The sequence below is a fragment of the Rhinatrema bivittatum genome, chromosome 4 (assembly GCF_901001135.1).
Source record: "Rhinatrema bivittatum chromosome 4, aRhiBiv1.1, whole genome shotgun sequence".
Lineage (NCBI taxonomy): Eukaryota > Metazoa > Chordata > Amphibia > Gymnophiona > Rhinatrematidae > Rhinatrema > Rhinatrema bivittatum.
Genome location: NC_042618.1, coordinates 327091134 through 327114028, shown reverse-complemented (window position 1 = coordinate 327114028; position 22895 = coordinate 327091134). Strand labels below are relative to the sequence as shown.

The following is a 22895-nucleotide window of genomic DNA, read 5'->3' as shown; positions in this document are numbered from 1 at the left end:
TTAAGATGAGCATAGGATTTAAAAAAAAAAAAAAAAAAAAAAGAAACCAACAACAAAAACCTTTAGCTAGGTGTCACAGGCAATTGGTTTTTTTTTTAAGTCAGGTCTTCCTACTTTAGGACAATAGCAGCGGGAGGAATCATTTTTAAAAACAGCTGACACTTGAGGGAGCTATGGTCAAAGTTGCCAAAAATTTGAGGGAGAGCAGTCTGGGCAAAAGCGGATGGAGCTGGGAAAACAGCAACAGGGATTCACCCTAGCCTCTCATTTTTGTGGCTTGAGGAGCTGTAAACAAACATTCCCTGTACGTACCAGGATCATTCCAGACGGTGGGTTATGTCCCCTGTCCAGCAGATGGCGTCAGAACAAAAAACTCTCAGGGGGGTGCCTTATAGCCATGCCTCCCCTGCTTCAGCTTTCAGTATAGTTCTGACTCCAGCAGATGCGAGCAGGGGACACTGAGGTCCCCAGCATTTAGCCTTAGGCTTTTCTATTTTGTGAAAATAATCTTTTTATTTGATTGAGGGATCAAGTTTTTGTTAGGGGAAAGTTTTATTAAATTAAATTTCTCTTTAAATAATTTAGCCAGGTTTCTGGCTCTTGGGACTTGCTGACAGACTTGTTTGTCACTGTCTCTCTTTCTTATTTCTACCTCTTCCTGTTGGTTTTTCTTCTTCAGGGTTAGAGGTAAGTCCTTCTTATTTTTCAGGTACAGAGGGACTCGTTATTTTAGGGTCCAAGGGGCATATCGGTGGTGCCGGTCACTCCCCTCCTGCCCGTGTCTATCCGCCCCCCCTCCCCCCTCCCCCCTTCCCGGTGGCGTGAGGAAGTACTTTAACCCGTGGCCCCGCAAAGTTACATTCCCCGGGGCCGCCAACCGTTGGGAAGTCCCATTCCCTGACGGTTCTTGCGGGTCGTTGGGGGTAGAACCGGGCTGGACCCTCAGCCTTCTTATTTAGGCTGCCTGTTCTCACTCTGCACGCTCGAGCAGCCTCCGTTTTCGCGCCGAAATGCAGCGGCAGTCAGTGGCTGAAGGAGACGGGGTACAGGGGGAATCCCTGTCCCGTGAAAGTCGGCGTTTCAGCGTTTCTTCGGGAGAGGAGGATAGCCCTTCCCCAGACGAAGTCGACCTACCTCAGGACCGAGCGCGCAGAAAGCGTCAGGCTCTGTTCCCGTCGAGCGCGGGGAATGGCGGCCATTCTGAATCAGGAGACAAACACCGGCATTTCGGCAGACGACACAGGGGCTCAGTTTTCTTCTTCCCTGCCGTTTCCTACTAGCGGAATTCAGCTCTTGTGATCCTGCGCCCACTGCGAGTCAGCACTCATTCATAACTGCTCTGCCTATAAATAATCTTTAGATCTCTAGCAACCAAAAAAATGCTGGTTTCTAGAGTTCAGTCCAGTCATGAAGCCTCCTGTGGTTCAGAAAGTCACCTTGCTGGCAACGGAGACAATTTTCAAACTGCATTTCTTGTAATACAAATTTCTTGCTGAAGGGAGGGGGGTCAGCCCTAGGAGTGTGTGGGTGAAAGAATACAAGTTCTCCATTTTGGAAAAGCGATATTCCATCAGTCCCTCTCTTTCTTCCAACTTCTCCCCTCAGATTGCAGACTGGCTACAAAAGAAACTTGCACAGCTCTGCCTTTTCATCAGAAAACAGGGCAAGCAGGAGCTCCTGAGACAATAAACAGACACAGCCAGTCTGAAGCGCTTTTACTAATTTGTCAGCAAATGGACATTTTAGTTATTATCAAATAAGAAATGGATTTTGCACATTGAATTGTCCTAATTACTTTTTAAAGGAGTAAAATACAACTAGTAAATCATATAGTCAAGTGTTTACAGATGTGCATGCATCCATCACCTTTGTTTTACAGTTAAATTCTCACTAATTATCTCTCTGCTTCACTGTGGTCAATAATACTGGCTAATTAGACAGGTTATCAAAATATATATACTCATAAGCATTCCCTTAATTATTAACTAGAACAGCTTACTATATTTATAACAGTTATTCATTCAAAGATTCTTGGAAGACCAAAACGCATGCAAATGCATCTAACACCAGATTTGCAAATGTCTTTCTTTCATCAGTGCCTAAAATCTTGGCATTCACTCTAAGAATTTTCACACTGAAAATTAACACTAATAACAATAATTGCCAGCCACTGCAATACATTATGCGGCACACAGCTGGTACGCAAATTATTACTGGCAGTAAAACTAATAGAGACTCTTTTTGTTGTTTGAAATTCATCTGCTGCTGATGGGCGATATTATCCTGTCTGTCAAAAGTATTTAAGCCTAGGTACCACACTCTCGTGGAAAGAATTCTCACAATTTTAGTAGATATACTATTTTGCAAAATGAATAGTTGCCACTAAGGGAAAGATATCCAGTGTGATACTTTTGTTTACTGGATAATATGTAATTTGTTAAAGTGGATGAATAAACAGAAAGGTAAGTGCTTCTCTTTCACAGAAAGAGTCATCATAACCCTGCTTACTAGTTCAGAAAATTGCTATTTAAGTTCATCTAGGCAAAGGCAAGTACTGTAATCTAGTGAGCAATACTCTGAGACCTATTTGAACTGAAATTTTATTTCAGCAGGTGCAGCTACCCACTGTAAAGCAATAAACATCAGCAGGTGTTAAATCATTTAATCAGTATTTGGGAAAGATCACAGTGATACATAACCCAACACCTTACAAAATTGGCACTTCATTTTGCCGTGGGTACCACCTTGGTCAAATTGGAGCCGTCCATGACTCAGACAAGGACAGGAAAGTTCAAGTGAAAACTCCACAGAAGAGGGAACAGAAATGTTGCACCTCTTCTTACAGCAAGGATGCAGAAATAATTTGTGATAGGGGAAAAAAAAAAAAGACAAGCAAGCAAACAAAAAAAAAGTCTTCTTAAATTACAAAAAAATAAAATCCATTTAAAACAACAAAACATGACTTGTGACCAAAATTCACTGCAATTTACTGACAAAATTCAGATCCCTAATATTCTAATTGATAGCCCCTTTCATATTGGCCACAATATAGAAGACTTTGAAAACTTGTTAATGGCCACACAATTCTTGTGCAGATTCTGTAATATATTTTAGAAAATCAGTTAAAAAAAAAAAAAGATGTTTTAATTCATTGGTCCATCTTCTACATAAGTGGGTATAACCCTGGCTTTGGTGACAAATGAAATGTTTGCTTTGGAGACAAATGAAATGTTTGTGTTTTCGGTGCTAGCCTCCATGGACAAGGTCACCATTATCTCAAAACCATGATACACATTAGTACATTTGGAAACACAACTCAGGAGGAACAGAGACTGAAATAGCAGGTGCCCCTGATCCACGAATGGCAGAGTTTCATAAGGAAATTTCACAGCACCAGATTATGCCACACAGAAATATTAACAATATTTTATCATAGTACTCTTTTTGGAAATAAAATCATTTTGAACAAGTAAATCTTGCAACACATTTACAATAAATAGTAAGAAAATAAAAATTAGGTATAAAATATAATATTACACATTATTTCCTAGCAACATATACAATGCACAGTACAAAGCCGCACTTCAGAATTATCAACAGTCTTGTAGCCCAAGGATGTTTTGTATTTTCATCTGGGTAACTGCAGTGAATTCACCTTCATCGTATGCTGTTCTGCTACTGCTTAGCTGATCAAATCTAAGAAGTTACCAGCTTCTTTGAGAGCTTTCATCTTTCATGGCTTTCACAAGCCAGTCCTTCTCTTGCTCATCGTCGGAATCACTCAAGTCGCTGTTGTCTGCTGCCAGCAGTCGGGAATAATTGATTCTTTTCTGTCGAGGCAGTCTGGACTGGACAATCAAGAACAAGACAAGCCAAAGTATTAAGGTGAGAGAGCATGCTCTATACAACACCACCAAGTTAAAACTGCTGATGATAAATCCACTTGCAAAACTTCCCAAGCTTGCCCCGCAACCACGGGAGAGTCCATGGAGGACCAGCTGTAAAGATCTTTCTGTTCCAGGAGTGGCAACATCATCTGCCGAAGCATCTACTGCCCACCACAGTGCACCATTGCTGAAGGCACTCAAAATCTGAATTGGCAACACTGCCCAGGATGTCCACAGAAAAGAGTAATACAGAAGCTGTAGTGCGAGACAACTCAAACTCAATGCTACAATCCAGTTGTTGGAGACAATTTTCAGTATCTTGTTTTTAAAAACATAAAGCAGAATTTCTGCAGTCAATGCGACAGCTACTGAAGCTCCCATATACAATTCACTGCTGCCTTTGTCCTGCATTTGCCAGAAGAGGAAATTGTCTGCTGTAGATCCAACTGCCCCTGTCAGGAAGACTGTGACTGCAAACAATATTATTCTCCCATCACTTCCAAGGAGCCCCATAGCTTTGACAGTTTTGTTGGCATGCTCATTTTTCTTAGAAATGTGAATGGGATAGAAGATACTCACTAATAGCGTTAGAGTTATAAACGCAGCATAGCCATAGAAATGCACAGCCATGCGAGGGATTTTAACACTGAGAAAACAGTTTAGTTGATCTACTAACAGGGCAATGCCGCAAGCTCCTCCAGATGCCCCCAAATACGCCCAAATCCAAAGCCTGCCATGTCTGTCAGCGGCATCAACAAAGTCGAGATACTCATAAAGACTATCATCCGCTGTCCATTCCAGGGGAGAGGCTAATAGTTCCCACAATGCAACAGCACCCAGCACCATAAGAAATATTTTGTGTTCACCATCCAGAAAACTTGTATCTTCCAAGACCTCAAAGGTCGTATCCCGGGCAATCTTTCTGTGCTTAGATGCATTTTTTGAAACATGAGCACTTACAAAGGGCTGAAACTGGGATTCTATTTCATCAACTTCACCACTAAATTCCTCTTCTGCAGATTTATTTTTCCTGCTGATCACTGAAAGAAAGGGGCTGTTATTCTTTAGATCAAGTACATTGGATTCTACCTCATTTACTAGGGATGGCTCAAGATCTTGCTCTTTGGTGTACTGCTGTGTCATTTTGGTACCTGCTCCCACAGGAGTTGCTGTCCAAGTAACGTGATCATATTGAGTTGTCCCTTTAATAGTGTTGTTCCTGTCTTTTGTAAGATCTGCTGGCTCTTGCCAAGCCGGATTTACCATCTTCCTGGAAGAAAAAACTGAAGCAGGAGAAACAGGTTCTTTGTTTGCCATTTGTGTGGAATGAAGTTCAGTTATCTTCGGGCTGACATCAGTCAAGTTGTTCAGGTCCATTATCCCAGTTGCGATCACTCTGTCACTCTGACTCAGATTTATGTTACAGTACCTGTTGACCAAGCCATTGCTTAAAGGTGGGATAAGGGTGAGCAACAATCCTGCACCCATGGAAGACAGCAGTGAGCCGGCAATGAGAACTCTCCTTTTACTGTGCGTCTTGGCAAAATAGGAGCACAGTGGTGCCCAAATAACACCAATTAAATGTTTAATTCCGATTATAATACCTACAAAAGGTGCCGTCAGCCCAAGCTGCCGGAAGTAAATAGTCAAAAATGGAATCACACAGGATTTCCCTGCATTGTGAAAGAAATGGAAGATGCTGGCAATGACCAGGGCTTTGCTAATGTCCCACTGTTTGTTTCCACTCATGGCACTGGCTATTTATTGTACCTGCTAATGAAAAAACAAAAATCTTGAATACATCAACAATCAAAAATCAAAATTAAACTTACAGTATGCATTGTACTGCCTTACTTTTCACTTCAAAATGTAACATTTTGGCCCCTTGCATTAAGCACTTTCCCAAGGCACAAACTGGGAGAACACCTTTTCAGGTAGGCCACATTCATTTATAAAGTAAATGTGCTTTGTTTAAAGGGAAAAGGAAGGGGTATCCAGTGAACATTGTCAAAGCTCTTGAATCCCCTGTTGGTGATCATGTAGGTTTTTCTGGTAGGCTGCAAGTTTTGTAATAACTGGAAGTCCTAACGGAGATGAAGGTGCTGTCTGGCAGGCTATGTAGGGGACTTAGGACTCCAGATTTGTTATTTATTACGATTAATTTGATTATGTTTAGGGACCTTCATTTTCAGTTTTTATTTTTCCAGGGATTTTTCATCAGTGTCTATTAAAACAAGAAGAAAAATATTTACCTACAAAAATGTTGAGTGAGTTTTTTTCCACTGATGTCTTCCATTTTTGTTATAATAAACACTGCTAAATTCCCAGGAAAAATAAAATAACTGCAAACAAAGGGGGTTATTTTCCAAGCTGCGTTATGGGCTTTTTGCAATGCAAAATGGGGTGGAGCTTGGGGTGGGATTTCTGGCCAAGTGGGCTGGCTTCGCAAGTTGCGAAGCCATATCGCACAGTTTTAACACTAATAACTACACCCTTTTCATTTGCATTAAGCTGTGCAATGTTTCCGCACATAGCAGAGAGAGAGAGAGAGACTAGCTATAAGGCCCTTCTAGTAGTTAGGTATTTATACCTCTATATGAGGCCCACTTAGTTACTCGAGGTGAGGTTTAGGTATTAGTGTAGGGGTTAGGGCTAGGTTGAGAGAACATTGCACAAATCTCATCTTTGGGTGAGTTTCCTCACTCCGAACGGCATCAAATCTTCACAAGAGAGTACTGTCCTGTTCGTACGTCTCACTCTTCACAACAGTACACTCTTGTGAAGATTTGATGCCGTTCGGAGTGAGGAAACTCACCCAAAGATGAGATTTGTGCAATGTTCTCTCAACCTAGCCCTAACCCCTACACTAATACCTAAACCTCACCTCGAGTAACTAAGTGGGCCTCATATAGAGGTATAAATACCTAACTACTAGAAGGGCCTTATAGCTAGTCTCTCTCTCTCCCCCCCCCCCCCCCCAGTGGCTATAAGTAGGAATTACAACAATTGACACACCCCAAAATGTGAAAAGTTATTGCACTCTGTGGTAATACCTCTGCAAAGTGCTAAGATAGCTTATTTATCACAAAGTGCACTATTACCATAAAACACGCCCCTCTTCCTATCGCATGTGATAGTTTGATTAATCTAGGCCAAAAGTCCATGATTATGTTTTGTAATTTGAATATTTATTTGCTGTACACCACTAAGCGGTCTATAAATATTTTTAAATAAATAAATGATTGGGCAACAGCCACACTAGTTTTACTGGTAACTTAGATTATTACAGAGCTTTGTGGTTATGCATGGAGGGAACAAGATGGGGATGTTGTATGCTCTTCTATCCAAGATGGTGACATATAAAGACAGACAACAAAAAAAGACTGTCTTGGATAAGGAGAAATCTTGCAAGCGGACAAACACTGAGGCTGGGAGCTGGGATGTATGTTTAGCAGTGTGAACAGAATAATTGGGCAGAGAAAAGAGTACTCACTCTTTTTCTGTCATTTAGCTACAATGTTAACTCAGCGAAAGGAAACAGGATAGCTGCAGTAATGATGGCTCCAGTGTAACAGAAGGCGATTACTATGGATTTGGAATATTAAAGCTTTAGGGCAGTAGTATTCAATCCCACAAACAGGTCACTATTTCAGGATATCCCCAATGAATATGTGCAAGAAACATTTGCATACAGAGGAGGTGTGTATGAAAATCTCTCTCATACATATGCATCAAGGATATCCAGAAATCTGACCTTTTCATGGCTGGGACTGAATACTACTGCTTTGGTAACTTTTGATTTTTGGTCATCCTGAGATTGGGGGGGGGGGGGGGGGCGGGGGAGAGAGAGAAGGGGGCACCTGCATGGGCATATGTGCACAGACACTCTCATATACACAGATACATTCACTCTTACATTTTCACACACACATATATGCTCAATCTTCCACCCCCCTCCCCCACACTCACTTTTGCTCACATACTCATCCTCATTCATACAATGCTCACTTAATTCTCTCATTCTCCCACACACTTCTCTCCCTTTTCTACACACACAATTATTCTTCACCCCTCCCTCTCCTCCCCCTATATGGACCCACCAACAATAGCAGCCTTCCCCCACCTTGTACGGGACACCACACAGACTGCACACTGAATTTCACCTCCTTCCTTTTTATCGGCTGGCGAGAAGCTATGTGTGTGCATCCGATGCAAAGACCTCCTTTCTCTCAGAGTACAGTTCTGATCTCTGGAGACTAGAGTGGCAGAGCTGGAGGAGCTGAGGCGGACAGAGAGGTATATAGATAAGACCTTCAGAGACATAGTAGCCAAGTCCCAACTTCACACTGGAAGCCCTGGCGCTGCCTTGGAGGAAGAAGGTCTCATGATCGGACAGCATCAACTTGGTGCAGCTGGAAAGGATCCTGTAGCAAGGACCTGTTCTCCAGGTGGGTGCCTTGTCCTCTCACACTGAGAATGTGTCTCCCAGGGCTACTACCTAGGAGGGAAGGGTTAGGTCGGCAGTCTTAGTTGGTGATTCAATTAGGAATGTAGACAGCTGGGTGGCTGGTGGGGGTAAGGATCGCCTGATAATATGGCTCCTGGTGCAAAGGTGGTGGACCTCACGCGTCACCTAGATCAGACATTGGCATTCAAGGAGTGGCATTTAACTGGTTTAAATCGTTCCTAGACAATAGGTTTTACAAGGTTAGGCTCAACAACAAGGAATCACACCCCATCAAATCAAACCTAGGAGTCCCACAAGGATCATCTCTCTCTCCTACCCTTTTTAACATTTATATGCTCCCACTTTGCCAACTTCTTTCTAATCTAAAATTAACCTATTATTTATACGCGGATGATGTCCAGATTCTTCTTCCAATCACTGAGTCCCTTCAAAAAACCTGGGCTTACTGGGAGAGTTGTCTGCAAGCGATCAATAATCTTCTCGCTAGCATCAACCTGATCCTCAATAAAAATAAAACCGAGTTCCTCATCATCTCACCGGGTGGAAACCAAGTCCTCCTCAACTCCCCAAGCGCTTCTCAATTCGCTAAAACAGTAATCAACCTCACCCCGTCTGTCAGAGATTTAGGGGTTCGGCTCGACAACCAATTTAACTTTAAATCTTTTGTCCACAACACTACCAAAGAATGCTTCTTTAAACTACAAGTACTCAATAAACTAAAACCTCTCCTGCATGTTAGAGACTTCCGTCTGGTGCTTCAAGCTATTATCCTTTCTAAATTAGACTACTGCAATTCACTACTACTCGGCCTCCCAGCCATAACCATCAAACCCCTGCAGATGGTCCAGAATGCTGCCGCCAGGATTCTCACCAACTCCAATAAAAGAGACCATATCACTCCCATACTTCAGTCACTTCACTGGCTACCCGTCAAATTCAGGATCTCCTTCAAAGTTCTCATTATGATCCACAAGGACATCCACAATATCGCCCCTCTCAAGCTCAGTAATCAATTCCGTCCACACACTTCAGACAGACCAGTCAGGAGTGCTTACAAAGGCTCCCTGTATGCCCCCCCGGCCAAATCATCGCTTAGAAAACGTGCACTATCAACCGCAGGGCCTACTCTTTGGAATACTCTTCCGCCAGATCTACGGCAAGAACCTAGTCACCAAACCTTCAAGAAATACCTAAAGACGTGGCTCTTCATGCAAGCTTTCCCCGAAGCTCAAGCTCACCTTGACGCCTCTCGAATGACATGGTCCAAGGAGCGAGGATAAAGTGATCACACCTCACTCTCGACACAGCCCACTAGCCCTCATCAGGGCACCTTTTTCTTCTGCTACTGCCACCCGTTCATTCCCACCTTTTGATCCTTGTCGCCCGACATCCCTCCCGCTACTTTCTCTTCCCTTCTCTCCCCCCCCCCCCCCTCACTCCCCTGTATCCAATCATTAATCCTGATGTCTTATACAATATTTTACGGCATGGACGTCTTATAGTTTTTCTCGCATTCAGGTTATAACGTTTTTCAACTGTTCCAAAATGTCCTAATGTTCTGATTTGCTAAAGTTTTATGTTCCTTGTAATCGCCCCGCCAGTTCTGTTACACTGTAAACCGGTATGATCTGTATACTTTACAGGAATGTCGGTATATAAGAATTCAAAATAAATAAATAAATAGATAGATAGGATTTTAGACAATGCTGGGGAGGAGCCGACTATCATGGTACATGTGGATATCAACGGCATAGGAAAATGTGGGAATGAGATTCTGGAAGCCAAATTTAGGCTCTTAGGTAGAAAGCTGAAATCCAGAACCTCATTATTATGCGTACAGCACAGGGTAGCATTCTCTGAAATGCTCACTGTTCCATGCGCAAGTCCCCAGAGGCAGGTAGAGCTCCAGAATTTCAATGCATGGATGAGACAATGGTGCAAGGAAGAGGGATTCAGTTTTGTAAGGAACTGGGGAATCTTTTGGGGAAGGGGGAAGTCTTTTCCGAAGGGTTGGGCTCCACCTTAACCAGGGTGGAACCAGTCAGTGGCGCTAATTGTTAAAAAAAGAGATAGAGTAGCTTTTAAACTACAACAAAGGGGAAAGCTTGACAGTCGCTCAGCTGCGCATGGTTCAGAAGGAGGTATCTTCAAAGGATACTAATGATGCATTAGAATTAGGGCATCCAGACAGTGAGGTTCCAATAATAAGAAAAGTAGTCCAAGTGCCTGTAATTAAAAACTCACCTGAGCTAAAAGATTCTAATTTATCCCTATCAATTAAAAAGCAGAATGAAAATACAAACAAAAAACATACTTTGAAATATTTGTATGCTAATGCCAGAAGACTAAAAAGTAAAATGGGAGAATTAGAATCTATAGCAGTGAATGATGACAGACTTAATTGGCATCTCAGAGACATGGTAGGAGGATGATAACCAATGGGACAGAGCAATGACAGAAAGGAGTATCTGGGAGGCGGGGTGGCGCTTTAAGTCCAGGATGGTATAGAGTCCAACAGGATAAAGATCCTGCATGAGACTAAATGCATAACCAAATTTTTATGGGTAGAAATCCCTTGTGTGTTGGGGAAGACTATAGTGAAAGGAGTATACTACCGTTCACCTGGCCAAGATGGTGAGAAGACAGTGAAATGCTAAGAGAACTTAGGAAGCTAACCAAATTGGTAGTGCGGTAATAATGGGAGATTTCAATTACCCCAATATTGACTGGGTAAATGTGACATCATGACATGCTAGAGAGATAAAGTTCCTGGATGGAATAAATGACAGTTTTATGGAGCAACTGGTTCGGGAACAGACAAGAGAGGGAGCAATTTTAGATCTAATTCTCAGTGGAGCACAGGATTTGATGAGAGAGGTAAAGGTGGTGGGGCCATTTGGCAATAGTGATATTACAATCAAATTTGAATTAATGACTGGAAGGGGGACAGTAAGTAAATCCACTGCTCTAGCGCTAAACTTTCAAAGTGGAAACTTTGATAAAATGAGAAAAATAGTTCGAAAAAAACTGAAGGAGCAGCTACAAAGGTAAAAAGTGTACAAGAGGCATGGACATTGTTAAATAGCTCCTAGAATCACAGTCCAAATGTATTTCACACCTTAGGAAAGGTGGAAGGAAGGCAAAACCATTACCGGCATGGTTAAAAGGTGAGGTGAAAGAATATTTTAGCCGAAAGATCTTCATTCAAAAATTGGAAAAAGGATCCAACAGAAGAAAATAGAATACAGCATAAGCATTGGCAAGTTAAATGTAAGACTTTGATAAGACAGGCTATGAGAGAATTTGAAAAGAAGGTGGCCGTAGAGGCAAAAACTCAAAGTAAAACTTTTAAAAATATATCTGAAGCAGAAAGCCTGCAAGGGAGTAAAGTTGGACCGTTAGATGATCGAGGGGTTAAAGGGGCACTTAGAGAAGATAAAGCCATCACAGAAAGATTAAACAATTTCTTTGCTTCAGTGTTTACTAAGAGGATGTTGGGGAGATACCCGTTCCAGAGAAGGTTTTCATGGGTAATGATTTAGATGAACTGAATCAAATCACTGTGAACCTAGAAGATGTGGTAGGCCTGATTGCCAAACTGAAAACTAGTAAATCACCTGGACTGGATGGTATACACCCCAGGGTTCTGAAGGAAGTAAAAAATGAAATTTCAGATCTATTAGTTAAAATTTATAGTCTATCATTAAAAATTATCCATTATACCTGAAGACTGGAGCATGGCTAATGTAACCCCAATATTTAAAAAGGGCTCCAGGGGCGATCCGGGAAACTACATACCAGTTAACCTGACGTCAGTGCCAGGAAAAATAGAGGAAAGTGTTCTAAAGATCAAAATCACAGAACATATAGAAAGACATGGTTTAATGGAACAAAGTCAGCTTGACTTTACCCAAGGAAAGTCTTGTCTCACAAATCTGCATCGCTTTTTTTGAAGGGGGTAATAAACATGTAGATAAAGTTGAACCGGCAGATGTAGTGTATTTGGATTTTCAGAAGGCATTTCACAAAGTTCCTCATGAGAGGTTTTTAAGAAAAGTAAAAAGTCATGGGATAGGTGGCGATGTCCTTTCATGGATTAATGACAGGCGGTTAAAAGACAGGAAACAGAGAGTAGGATTAAATGGACAATTTTCTCAGTGGAAGGGGGTGGGCAATGGAGTGCCTCAAGGATTTGTACTGGGACCTGTGCTTTTCAATATATTTATAAATAATCTGGAAAGGAATACAACGAGTGAGGTAATCAAATTTGCAGATAATACAAAATTATTCAGAGTAGTTAAATCACAAGCAAATTGTGATAAATTGCAGAAGGAACTTGTGAGACAGGAAAATTGGGCATTTAAATGGCAGATGAAATTTAATGTGGACAAGTGCAAGGTGATGCATATAGTTAAAAATAACCCATGCTGTAGTTACATGATGTTAGGTTCCATATTAGGAGCTACCACCCATGAAAAAGATCTAGATAATACATTTAAATCAGCGGCTCAGTGTGCTGTGGCAGTCAAAAAAGCAAACAATGTTAGGAATTATTAGGAAGGAAATGGTCAATAAAACGGAAAATGTCATAATGCCTCTGTATCGCTTCATGGTGAGACTGCACGTTGAATACAGTGTAAAATTCTGGTCGTCGCATCTCACAAAAGATAATAGTTGTGATGGACAAGGTACAGAGAAGGGCGACCAAAATGATAAAGGGAATGGAACAGCTCCCCTATGAGGAAAGGCTAAAGAGGTTAGGGTTGTTCAGCCTGGAGAAGAGACGGCTGAGGGGGGATATGATAAGAGGTCTTTAAAATCATGAGAGGTCTAGAAAAGGTAAATGTGAATCGGTTATTTACTCTTTTGGATAATAGAAGGACTAGGGGGCACTCTAGCATGTAGCACATTTAAAACTAATCAGAGAAAATTCTTTTTCACTCAACGCACAATTAAACTCTGGAATTTGTTGCCAAGGGGTGTGGTTAGTGTAGTTGGGTTTAAAAAAGGTTTGGATAAGTTCTTGGAGGAGAAGTCCATTACCTATTAATCAAGTTGACTTAGAAAATAGCCACTGATATTACTAACATCAATAGCATGGGATATACTTAGTTTTTGGGTACTTGCCAGGTACTTGTAAGCCTGGGTTGGCCACTGTTGGAAACAGGATGCTGGGCTTGATGGACCCTTGGTCTGACAATTTCTTTTTTTTTTTTTTTATTAAATTCTCAAATTTACACAAGCATATACTTGTTCCAGAAAATGAGATACTTTCCAAATTGTAAATCACAAAAGAAAACATATCAACCAAAAGAAATAAAGTAATATTATCTCAATTATAATAAAGAAGAAAAAGGGAGACCAAGATGCAATAGAGCGATTATAATAAAGAAACAATCAGGCAAAGGAATTGCTATCTAGCTATCCCCTACATAATTCAAAATGCCAAACGCCCCACAGCAGCAGATTTTAGGGGTGTGAGTCCAAGAAGGTACCCACTCAGAAATTTCAAAAAACAAGTATTTAGAATTTTGGAAATTGAGTAAACATTTACACTGATATCTCAAGCTAAACTTTACTCCGAGAGATAGCTTCTTATTTCATTGATAGAAATTTCTTCCTTCGTTCTTCGGTACTCCTTGTGATGTCTGGATAAATCCAGACTTTCTGGCCATGAAATAACTGCGACTGGTTCCAAAAGTAGAGCTTTAATATAGAGTCCTTTTCTGATATAAAAGCAAAGGTAACAAGTAATGTCCCTCTTATCGGGATCTCTGTATCTTGAGAAAGTTCCAGAACATCAGAAATATTTAAATAAAGATCTTGTGATTGAGCTTGTGGTTGACTTGGATTTCCATCTCTAAATAAAGGAAGATAATATAGTTTTGTTTAGCTGGAATTGCATCATTAGGAAGTTTGAGAATCCACTTAAGATAATTCCAAAATAAATATGCTGTCTATTTATAAAGGAGGGCTATTGTGTCTGGTAGTAGAGGAAGTCTGCATTGCTGTTATTGAGATAACTCATCATACAAAATAAGATATTTTGGTGTTGTCAGGGAATGTTCTTGTTCTGCTTTAAATACATTGCTGAGGAGCAAGGCGGTGGGGGTAGGGTCCCTGTGGATGCAAAGTGTACATAAACATTTAGTCTTGTGACTGTCACGTTTCAGTGTGTCACGCATGTGAGAACTATCTATCAGGTGTGTCCCGACAGACAAAAGGTTGACAACCACTGTTCTAGGGTGATGAGTCAGATGAGCTGAACTAAAAATCACTGGGGCGGATTTTCAGACTCCGCGAATAGGCCTACTTTTGTTTGCGCTCCAGGCGCAAACAAAAGTACGCTGGATTTTAGTAGATACGCGCGGAGCCCCGCGTATCTGCTAAAAACCTGGATCGGCGCGCGCAAGGCTATCGATTTTGTATAGCTGGCGCGCGCCGAGCCGCGCAGCCTACCCCTGTTCCCTCCAAGGCCGCTCCGAAATCGGAGCGGCCTTGGAGGGAATCCTCTAACGCCCTCCCCTCACCTTCCCCTCCCTTCCTCTACCTAACCCACCAGCCCGGCCCTGTCTACACCCCCCCCCCCTTACCTTTCTCCGGGGATTTACGCCTCCCGGAGGGAGAAGTAAATCCCCGCGAGCGAGCGAGCGGGCGGGCCGGCCTCCTGCGCGCCGGGCCGCGACCTGGGGGCGGGTACGGAGGGCGCGGCCATGCCCCCGGACCGCCCCGGGCCGTAGCCACGCCCACGTACCCGCCCCCAAAACGCTGCCGACACGCCCCCGAAACGCCGCGACGACCGGGCCTGCCCCCCGACACGCCCCCCTCGGAGAACCCCGGGACTTACGCGAGTCCCGGGGCTCTGCGCGCGCCGGTAGGCCTATGTAAAATAGGCTCACCGGCGCGCAGGGCCCTGCTCGCCTAAATCCGCCCGGTTTTGGGCGGATTTAGGCGAGCAGGGCTCTGAAAATCCGCCCCACTGTGAACCTGGAAGCTGTAGTTGGCCAGACTGTCAAACTAAAGAGTAGCAAATCACCTGGACCAGATAGGATGCAGCCGAGGGTTCTGAAGGAACTCAAATATGAAATTTCAGATCTACTAGTTAAAATTTGTAACCTATCATTAAAATCATTCATTGTACCTGAAGACTGGAGGTGGCCAATGTAACCCCAATATTTAAAAAGAGCTCCACGTGCGATCCAGGAAACTATAGACCAGTGAGCCTGACTTAGTTGCCGGGAAAAATAGTGAAAACTATTCTAAAGATCAAAATCACAGAGCATATAGAAAGACATAGTTTAATGGCACACAGTCAGCATGGATTTTCCCAAGGGAACTCTTGCCTCACAAATCTGTTTCAACTCTCCTATGAGGAAAGGCTAAAGAGGTTAGGGCTGTTCAGCCTGGAGAAGAGACAGCTGAGGGGGGATATGATAGAGGTCTTTAAAATCATGAGAGGGCTGGAACTGGTAAAAGTGAATGGATTATTTACTCTTTCGGATAATAGGAGGACTAGGGGGCACTCCATGAAGTTAGCAAGTAGCACATTTAAAACTAAGTGGAGAAAATTCGTTTTCACTCAATGCACAATTAAGCACTGGAATTTGTTGCCAGAGGATGTGGTTAGTGCAGTTAGTGTAGCTGGGTTTAAAAAAGGTTTGCATTTATTCTTGGAGAAGAAGTCCATTAACTGCTAATAATCAAGATGACTTAGAGAACAGCCACTGCTATTACTGGCATCAGTAGCATGGGATTTTAGTGTCTGGGTACTTGCCAGGTACTTGTAGCCTGGATTGGCCATAGTTGAAAACAGGATGCTGGGCTTGATGGACCCTTGGTCTGACCCAGTATGGCAATTTCTTTTGTTCTTATGTTCTTAAGAAACAAATAGAATGCTAGGGATTATTAGGAAAGGAATGGAGAATAAAACAGAGAATATCATAATAAGAACATAAGAACATGCCATCCTGGGTCAGACCAAGTGTCCATCAAGCCCAGCATCCTGTTTCCAACAGTGGCCAATCCAGGCCATAAGAACCTGGCAAGTACCCAAAAACTAAGCGTATTCCATGTTACCATTGCTAGTAATAGCGGTGGTTATTATCTAAGTCAACTTAATTAATAGCAGGTAATGGACTTCTCCTCCAAGAACTTATCCAATCCTTTTTTTTTAAACACAGCTATACTAACTGCATTAACCACATCTTCTGGCAACAAATTCCAGAGTTTAATTAAGTGAAAAAGAACTCAGATTAGTTTTAAATGTGCCATATGCTAACTTCATGGAGTGCCCCCTAGTCTTTCTATTATCTGAAAGAGTAAATAACCGATTAATTTACCCGTTCTAGACCTCTCATGATTTTAAACACCTCTATCATATCCCCTCCTCAGCCGTCTCTTCTCCAAGCTGAAAAGTCCTAACCTCTTTAGTCTTTCATCATAGGGGAGCTGTTCCATTCCCTTTAACATTTTGGTCGCCCTTCTCTGTACCTTCTCCATCGCAATTATATCTTTTTTGAGATGCGGCGACCAGAATTGTACACAGTATTCAAGGTGCGGTCTCACCATGGAGCGATACAGAGGCATTATGACATTTTCCGTTTTATTCACCATTCCCTCTCTAATAATTCCCAACATTCTGCTTGCTTTTTTGACAGCCGCAGCACACTGAACTGACAATTTCAATGTGTTATCCACTATGACGCATAGATCTCTTTCTTGGGTATTAGCATCTAAGATGGAACCTAACATTGTGTAACTATAGCATGGGTTATTTTTCCCTATATGCATCACCTTGCACTTGTCCACATTAAATTTCATCTGCCATTTTGATGCCCAATTTTCCAGCCTCACAAGGTCTTCCTGCAATTTATCACAATCTGCTTGTGTTTCAACTACACTGAACAATTTTGTATCATCTGCAAATATGATTTCCTCACTTATATTTCTTTCCAGATCATTTATAAATATATTGAAAAGTAAGGGTCCCAATACAGATCCCTGAGGCACTCCACTGCCCACTCCCTTCCACTGAGAAAATTGTCCATTTAATCCTACTCTCTGTTTCCTGTCTTTTAGCCAGTTTGTAATCCACGAAAGGACATCGCCACCTATCCCATGACTTTTTATTTTTCCTAGAAGCCTCTCATGAGGAACTTTGTCAAATGCCTTCTGAAAATCCAAGTACACTACATCTACAGGTTCACCTTTATCCACATGTTTATTAACTCCTTCAAAAAAGTGAAGCAGATTTGTGAGGCAAGACTTGCCTTGGGTAAAGCCATGCTGACTTTGTTCCATTAAACCGTCTTTCTATATGTTCTGTGTGTTTGATATTTAGAACACTTTCCACTATTTTTCCTGGCACTGAAGTCAGGCTAACCGGTCTGTAGTTTCCCAGATCGCCCCTGGAGCCCTTTTTAAATATTGGGGTTACATTTGCTATCCTCCAGTCATCAGGTACAATGGATGATTTTAATGATAGGTTACAAATTTTTACTAATAGGTCTGAAATTTCATTTTTTAGTTCCTTCAGAACTCTGGGGTGTATACCATCCGGTCCAGGTGATTTACTACTCTTAAGTTTGTCAATCAGGTCTACCACATCTTCTAAGTTCACCGTGATTTGGTTCAGTCCATCTGAATCATTACCCATGAAAACCTTCTCCAGTACGGGTACCTCCCCAACATCCTCTTTTCTTCAGTAAACACCGAAGAAAAGAAATCATTTAATCTTTCTGCGATGGCCTTATCTTCTCTAAGTGCCCCTTTAACCCCTCGATCATCTAACGGTCCAACTGACTCCCTCACAGACTTTCTGCTTCGGATATATTTTAAAAAGTTTTTACTGTGAGTTTTTGCCTCTACGGCCAACTTCTTTTCAAATTCTCTCTTAGCCTGTCTTACCAATGTCTTACATTTAACTTGCCAACGTTTATTCATTATCCTATTTTCTTCTGTTGGATCCTTCTTCCAATTTTTGAATGAAGATTTTTTGGCTAAAATAGCTTTTCACCTCCCCTTTTAACCATGCCGGTAATCGTTTTGCCTTCTTTCCACCTTTCTTAATGTGTGGAATACATCTGGATTGTGCTTCTAGGATGGTGCGACATCAACTTGAAAACTGTGAGCAGCTCTGGTCCCATTTCAAAAAAGATATAGTAAAATTAGAAAGGTACAGAGAAGGGTGACCAAAATGATAAAGGGGATGGAACTATTCTCTTAAAAGGAAAGGCTAAAGAGTTTAGAACTCTTCAGCTTGAAGAAGAGACAGCTGAGGGGAGTTATGATGGAGTTCTATAAAATAACAAGTGGAGTGGGACAAGTAAACGTAAATCGATTGTTTACTCTTTCAAAAAGTACAAAGACTAGGGGACATACACTGATACTGCTAAGTTGTAGATTTCAAACTTATAAGAGAAAAATATTTAATTTACTCAATGATTATTAAGCTCTGGAATTCATTACCAGAGGATTTGGTGAAAGCCAGTGCGCCTCTGTGTCAGCACCACTACCACCAGCCACACTGGAGACTTCCACACCACGGTTACTGCTGCGCCTGCCACAACATCACTGCCTCCCAAAAGTAATGGCACTTCCCATGTGGCGTGCTGAGACACTTGCAGTCACGCAGGTGCAGTGCTAAGCATGTGCCATACAGAAGCAGTACAGGGAACAAAGCGGGTTCTATGGCTGCAGTTGGCTGCTGTCTCGAAGGAGAACCTCGGTCCCAGCCAATCCAGCAGTGAACGCTGAAACGTAGCAAGTAAAAGGGGAAGCTCTACTGCAGCAACAGCTTTGGAGGAGACTGGCTTAGAGAGATTTGCAGTGCAGGCTACCCTGTAGGAAAAGGCTTCGGGAGGGAGGGTAACTTGAGCCTGGGACGTTGATTGTTTTGGAAGGAGGAGAGGGCAGCGAGAAAGAAAGTGTCCTGGGGACAGGGAGGGGAGGGATGTTAGTGCTGTCCTATGTTTCTGGGGGAGAGAGCCGAAATTTCCTGGTAGTGTGAAGAAAAGTGGCAGCAAGAACAGATGGGGGGATGGGGGATACTGCTGGTGCTGGCTTGAAAGAGAATGGGGACACAGAGAGGTATACTGGTACTGCTTGGGGGAGGCAGGAACAGAGAAGGGGACATTGGTGGACTGGGGTCAGGGGATGATGATGTAAAAGCATGTGTGAGTACACAGGTGTGAGGGAGAGAAAAAGCATGTGTGTGTGTATGGGGAGAGAGCGAGCGCATGTGGGTATGAGAGAGAGATGAGAAAGTTTGTCCATGTCCCAACACACCTACACCTCACACCACACACTAATCTACAACATTCTTAGGGTCAGGGTGACTGGAAATCACAAGTTCCCTGGTGTGGAAAGCAAGACAGTTTTTTAAATCCTTATTAGTTTTACTTATTGTATATTTGATGTGTATTGAAATATTTTCTTGGTGTTTGGGAAATTTTTAAAAATTATGTAAATGAGTTTTTAATTATTGGATATGCTATTGGTCAGCTGCTTTGAAATATGCACTTTTTTAAAGGTTTTAAATGCATTTTATTTATGTAACAGAGTTCTTTCTCATCAGCTGTATTTCAAGTCAACACATGACAAATCTTGTGCATTAACATATCAGTTATGGTGCCAAACACTGAACAGGAAATTTACTATTATAATGATTATTTCTTGATTTTATTGTTTTATGCTTTCTGAGGAATGGTGATTATTCTGTATTTTCATTATTGCATTACATACATAGACTGGCTTCTTGTGGTTTCCAGTTCAGCTGTTGTCTGCACTTTTTTCTTTATATGTTATGTTCTTTATTCTCTATTTGACGAGGGTCTACCCGCATTATGCATTTATTTATTTCGAGGTTTTATATACCGTCGTTCCAAATGAGAATCCCTAGATTATGTATTGAGGTGAGGTTTTCTGCTAGCGTGTAGGTTCTGTGTAGGGATCAATAGCAGCCTGGCTTTTTCTGCTTTCCTAATAAGAGGTGTATTAGTGTTTTAGGGCCTGGTGTAATATTTGTGATGTTGCCTTTTCATGAGTAAGGTTGTTACTGTTTAAGTACTAGCAGTTAGTACTTTTTATTACTTTATTTGTATTTATTCCTTATTTTCTCAGTTTTATTTTTTTTCGCATGTTACATTTATTTATATTTCATGTAGCAAGACTTAATGGTCAGTCCTTGTAGAAGATAAGTTTCACATCCTTACAGACCTGAAGGTCATAATTTTGGGACCAAGGGCACACCTGTGTTTATTTATAGATTATAATAGTAATAGTATTATGCTTTAAATAAAAAACGTTTAAGAGTCTTCCAGCTCGTGATGTAGTGTTGTGCACAGGGTGAGGGCACACTTTTTCACATGGCCACAGGCACCAAATTGTTTGGCTACCAGAGCCGTTAGTGTAGCTGCATTTAAAAAAGGTTTGGACAAGTTCCTGGAGGTACAGAAATCCACTGCGGATAAGCAGCTAGGAATCCTGCCAGGTTCTTGTGACCTAGATTGGCTACTGTTGGAAACAGGATACTGGGCTTGATGAACCTTTGGTTTGACCCAGTAATGCAATCGTATGTTACGTTTTCATGGTCCCTCTCTCACACCAGGCAGCAAAAGAGTGAGTGAAAGCCTATGCTGGTCTCCACAACTACTCTTCCTAAGCCTCCAGCGTGTTTCCCTTTGTCTGCCTTTGAACTCAAGTCTGGCCATTTCTCTTTTCTCTGTTGCTTTCATTAGGCAAACTAGGCAATCGCCTAGAGCACTAAAATCGATGTGAGAACAAAATCCGATCCGCGCGAGGCCCAACTAGGCTCCCTGCCACAGCCTATACTGTCAAAGAAAGGAGTGCTGTGCTGGAACTACTGCCGGCTGGGAGAGAGGGTATGCATGACCGAAGACTACTATAGGTTGCCAAATGCTCTTGCACCGGCGCTGCTGCTGCCTCCCTCCACTCCTCACCCTTCTAACACCCCATTTTTAATGTCCCTCCTGCCCGTCATCCTCCCTGGACTCCCTCACTCCACTGGCGACGGCAGCCCAAGCACTGCACGTGCTGCTCCCGTGACCACTCCTCCCCTCCCACACCCCACCGGGCGCGAGCTGTCCCTGCGCCAGCCCCTCGCCCGTGCAGGCAGACGCTCCCGTTCGGAGAGAATCCGAGAGACCTTGCTTGGGCTGTCACAGCCTCCCCGAGCAGCGTCGAAAACTCCCCAGTTTCTCCTTCTCTCCCCCCCCCCCAAAAAAAAGATGTTTCGGGGGCACGTCCTCCAGGCCGGCCTTTCAGCGACCCTTCCCCCCGGCATACCTGAGCCGTAGGCAAGCTCCGTGCGAGCGGCGGCGACTGCACCTGTCGCAGGCCCAGCCCTTGCTGCTCCACCTGCGCAGAGGAGACACGTCACCTGCCCGGGCCACCGCCCCTCTCTCTCTCTGCCGCAGGGCCCAGCCTGCAGCTCGGCACGCCGGCCGCCTTACAAGCCCCAGAGAGCAGCCAGCAGCTTGGAACGCCGCCGCCGCCGCACGCCTTGCAGGCCCCCCGAGGCCGAGGGATGCAGTGTTGCTAGGTTACGCACTGCCATAGAGACTGACCCTTGCTGCAGGTGGAGGCCGAACCTAGGCCACGGTAGCACCGGAGGGCGCGAGGAAACCGGCGACCGGAAGTGCGCGCCCCGCCCCCTGCGGGCCAGGAGGTCTCGGCACACCTGCGGTTGGTGGCATAAGGTGGGGGCGATGCCCGTGCTTTGCCAGTTTCACTTCAGCACCATATTACATCGATGGAGGTTGTTTTCTTTGCTAGAGATCTGCTGAGATGAATAACGAGTGGCTGAAAATATCAGAGAGGCGGATAAAAGAAGCAGAATACATGTATAGAAGAACTGACGTATTCATCCCAGTACCCGACACTTTCTGCGGGCGTTAGACTTACCACATCAACCTGCAGTGAAAATGGACGGATGAAAATGTTTTTCTTCTTTTGTAGATTTTCAGACTGTGATGTGATGTGATGTTCATTGTTAGGAACTCTGTTGTGGCCACTCTCATAGGCGCCAACTCTGTGGGTGCTTGAAATACCTGGGCACTTTTGATTTTTACTCACCCCGCTGATTGTCAGGTGGTTGGAAGAAACAGCATGAACACAAACTTCCTCTTTCACATACACGCTCACATTTAAATGTACACTCCTACTCTTACACACATACATGCTATAGTGTTACGTGAGTCGCATTAAACATGTTTTCCAAAGAGCCATTTCTGTGGGTAAAGCGCGACAGTATCCACGGCAGTCCCTTTGAAAATTACTCCATGAAAATGTGCAGAATCATTTTTTTGGGAAAATAACTTTTTTTTTTTTCGGCACAGTTTGGCGTCATTGGGGGGAGGAGCAAGGGGGATGTAGAACTGGTTTTCCCATTCCCTGTCTTCTAGAAAAGATGTCAGCAGCGATCTGCTGTAGACCTTATGAGATGCCGAATCCTGCGGATCGAAGTGCTATTGTATGTATATACTTTCTCATAACAAATGTTTGTATCCCTTGTTTACTGT

General features: G+C 42.9%; 1 protein-coding gene across 3 annotated transcripts; it reads right to left on the bottom strand.

The window, feature by feature from the left end:
* Positions 1–819: 819 nt before the first annotated feature.
* On the bottom strand, positions 820–22067 carry MFSD6L (major facilitator superfamily domain containing 6 like). 3 transcript variants are annotated; one of them, XM_029600336.1, is made up of 2 exons: positions 21942–22067; positions 820–5660 (listed from the first exon to the last, which is right to left on the bottom strand). In XM_029600336.1, exon 2 carries the CDS (start codon positions 5634–5636, stop codon positions 3705–3707), a length of 1932 nt encoding a protein of 643 aa, XP_029456196.1. In that variant the 5' UTR covers positions 5637–5660; positions 21942–22067; the 3' UTR covers positions 820–3704. The 3 variants fall into 3 exon arrangements, with proteins under 3 accessions (XP_029456196.1, XP_029456195.1, XP_029456194.1); XM_029600335.1 differs by lacking the exon at positions 21942–22067 and adding an exon at positions 21661–21931 and having other exon boundaries at positions 820–5657; XM_029600334.1 differs by lacking the exon at positions 21942–22067 and adding an exon at positions 21661–21930.
* Between the last annotated feature and the right edge of the window lie 828 nt (positions 22068–22895).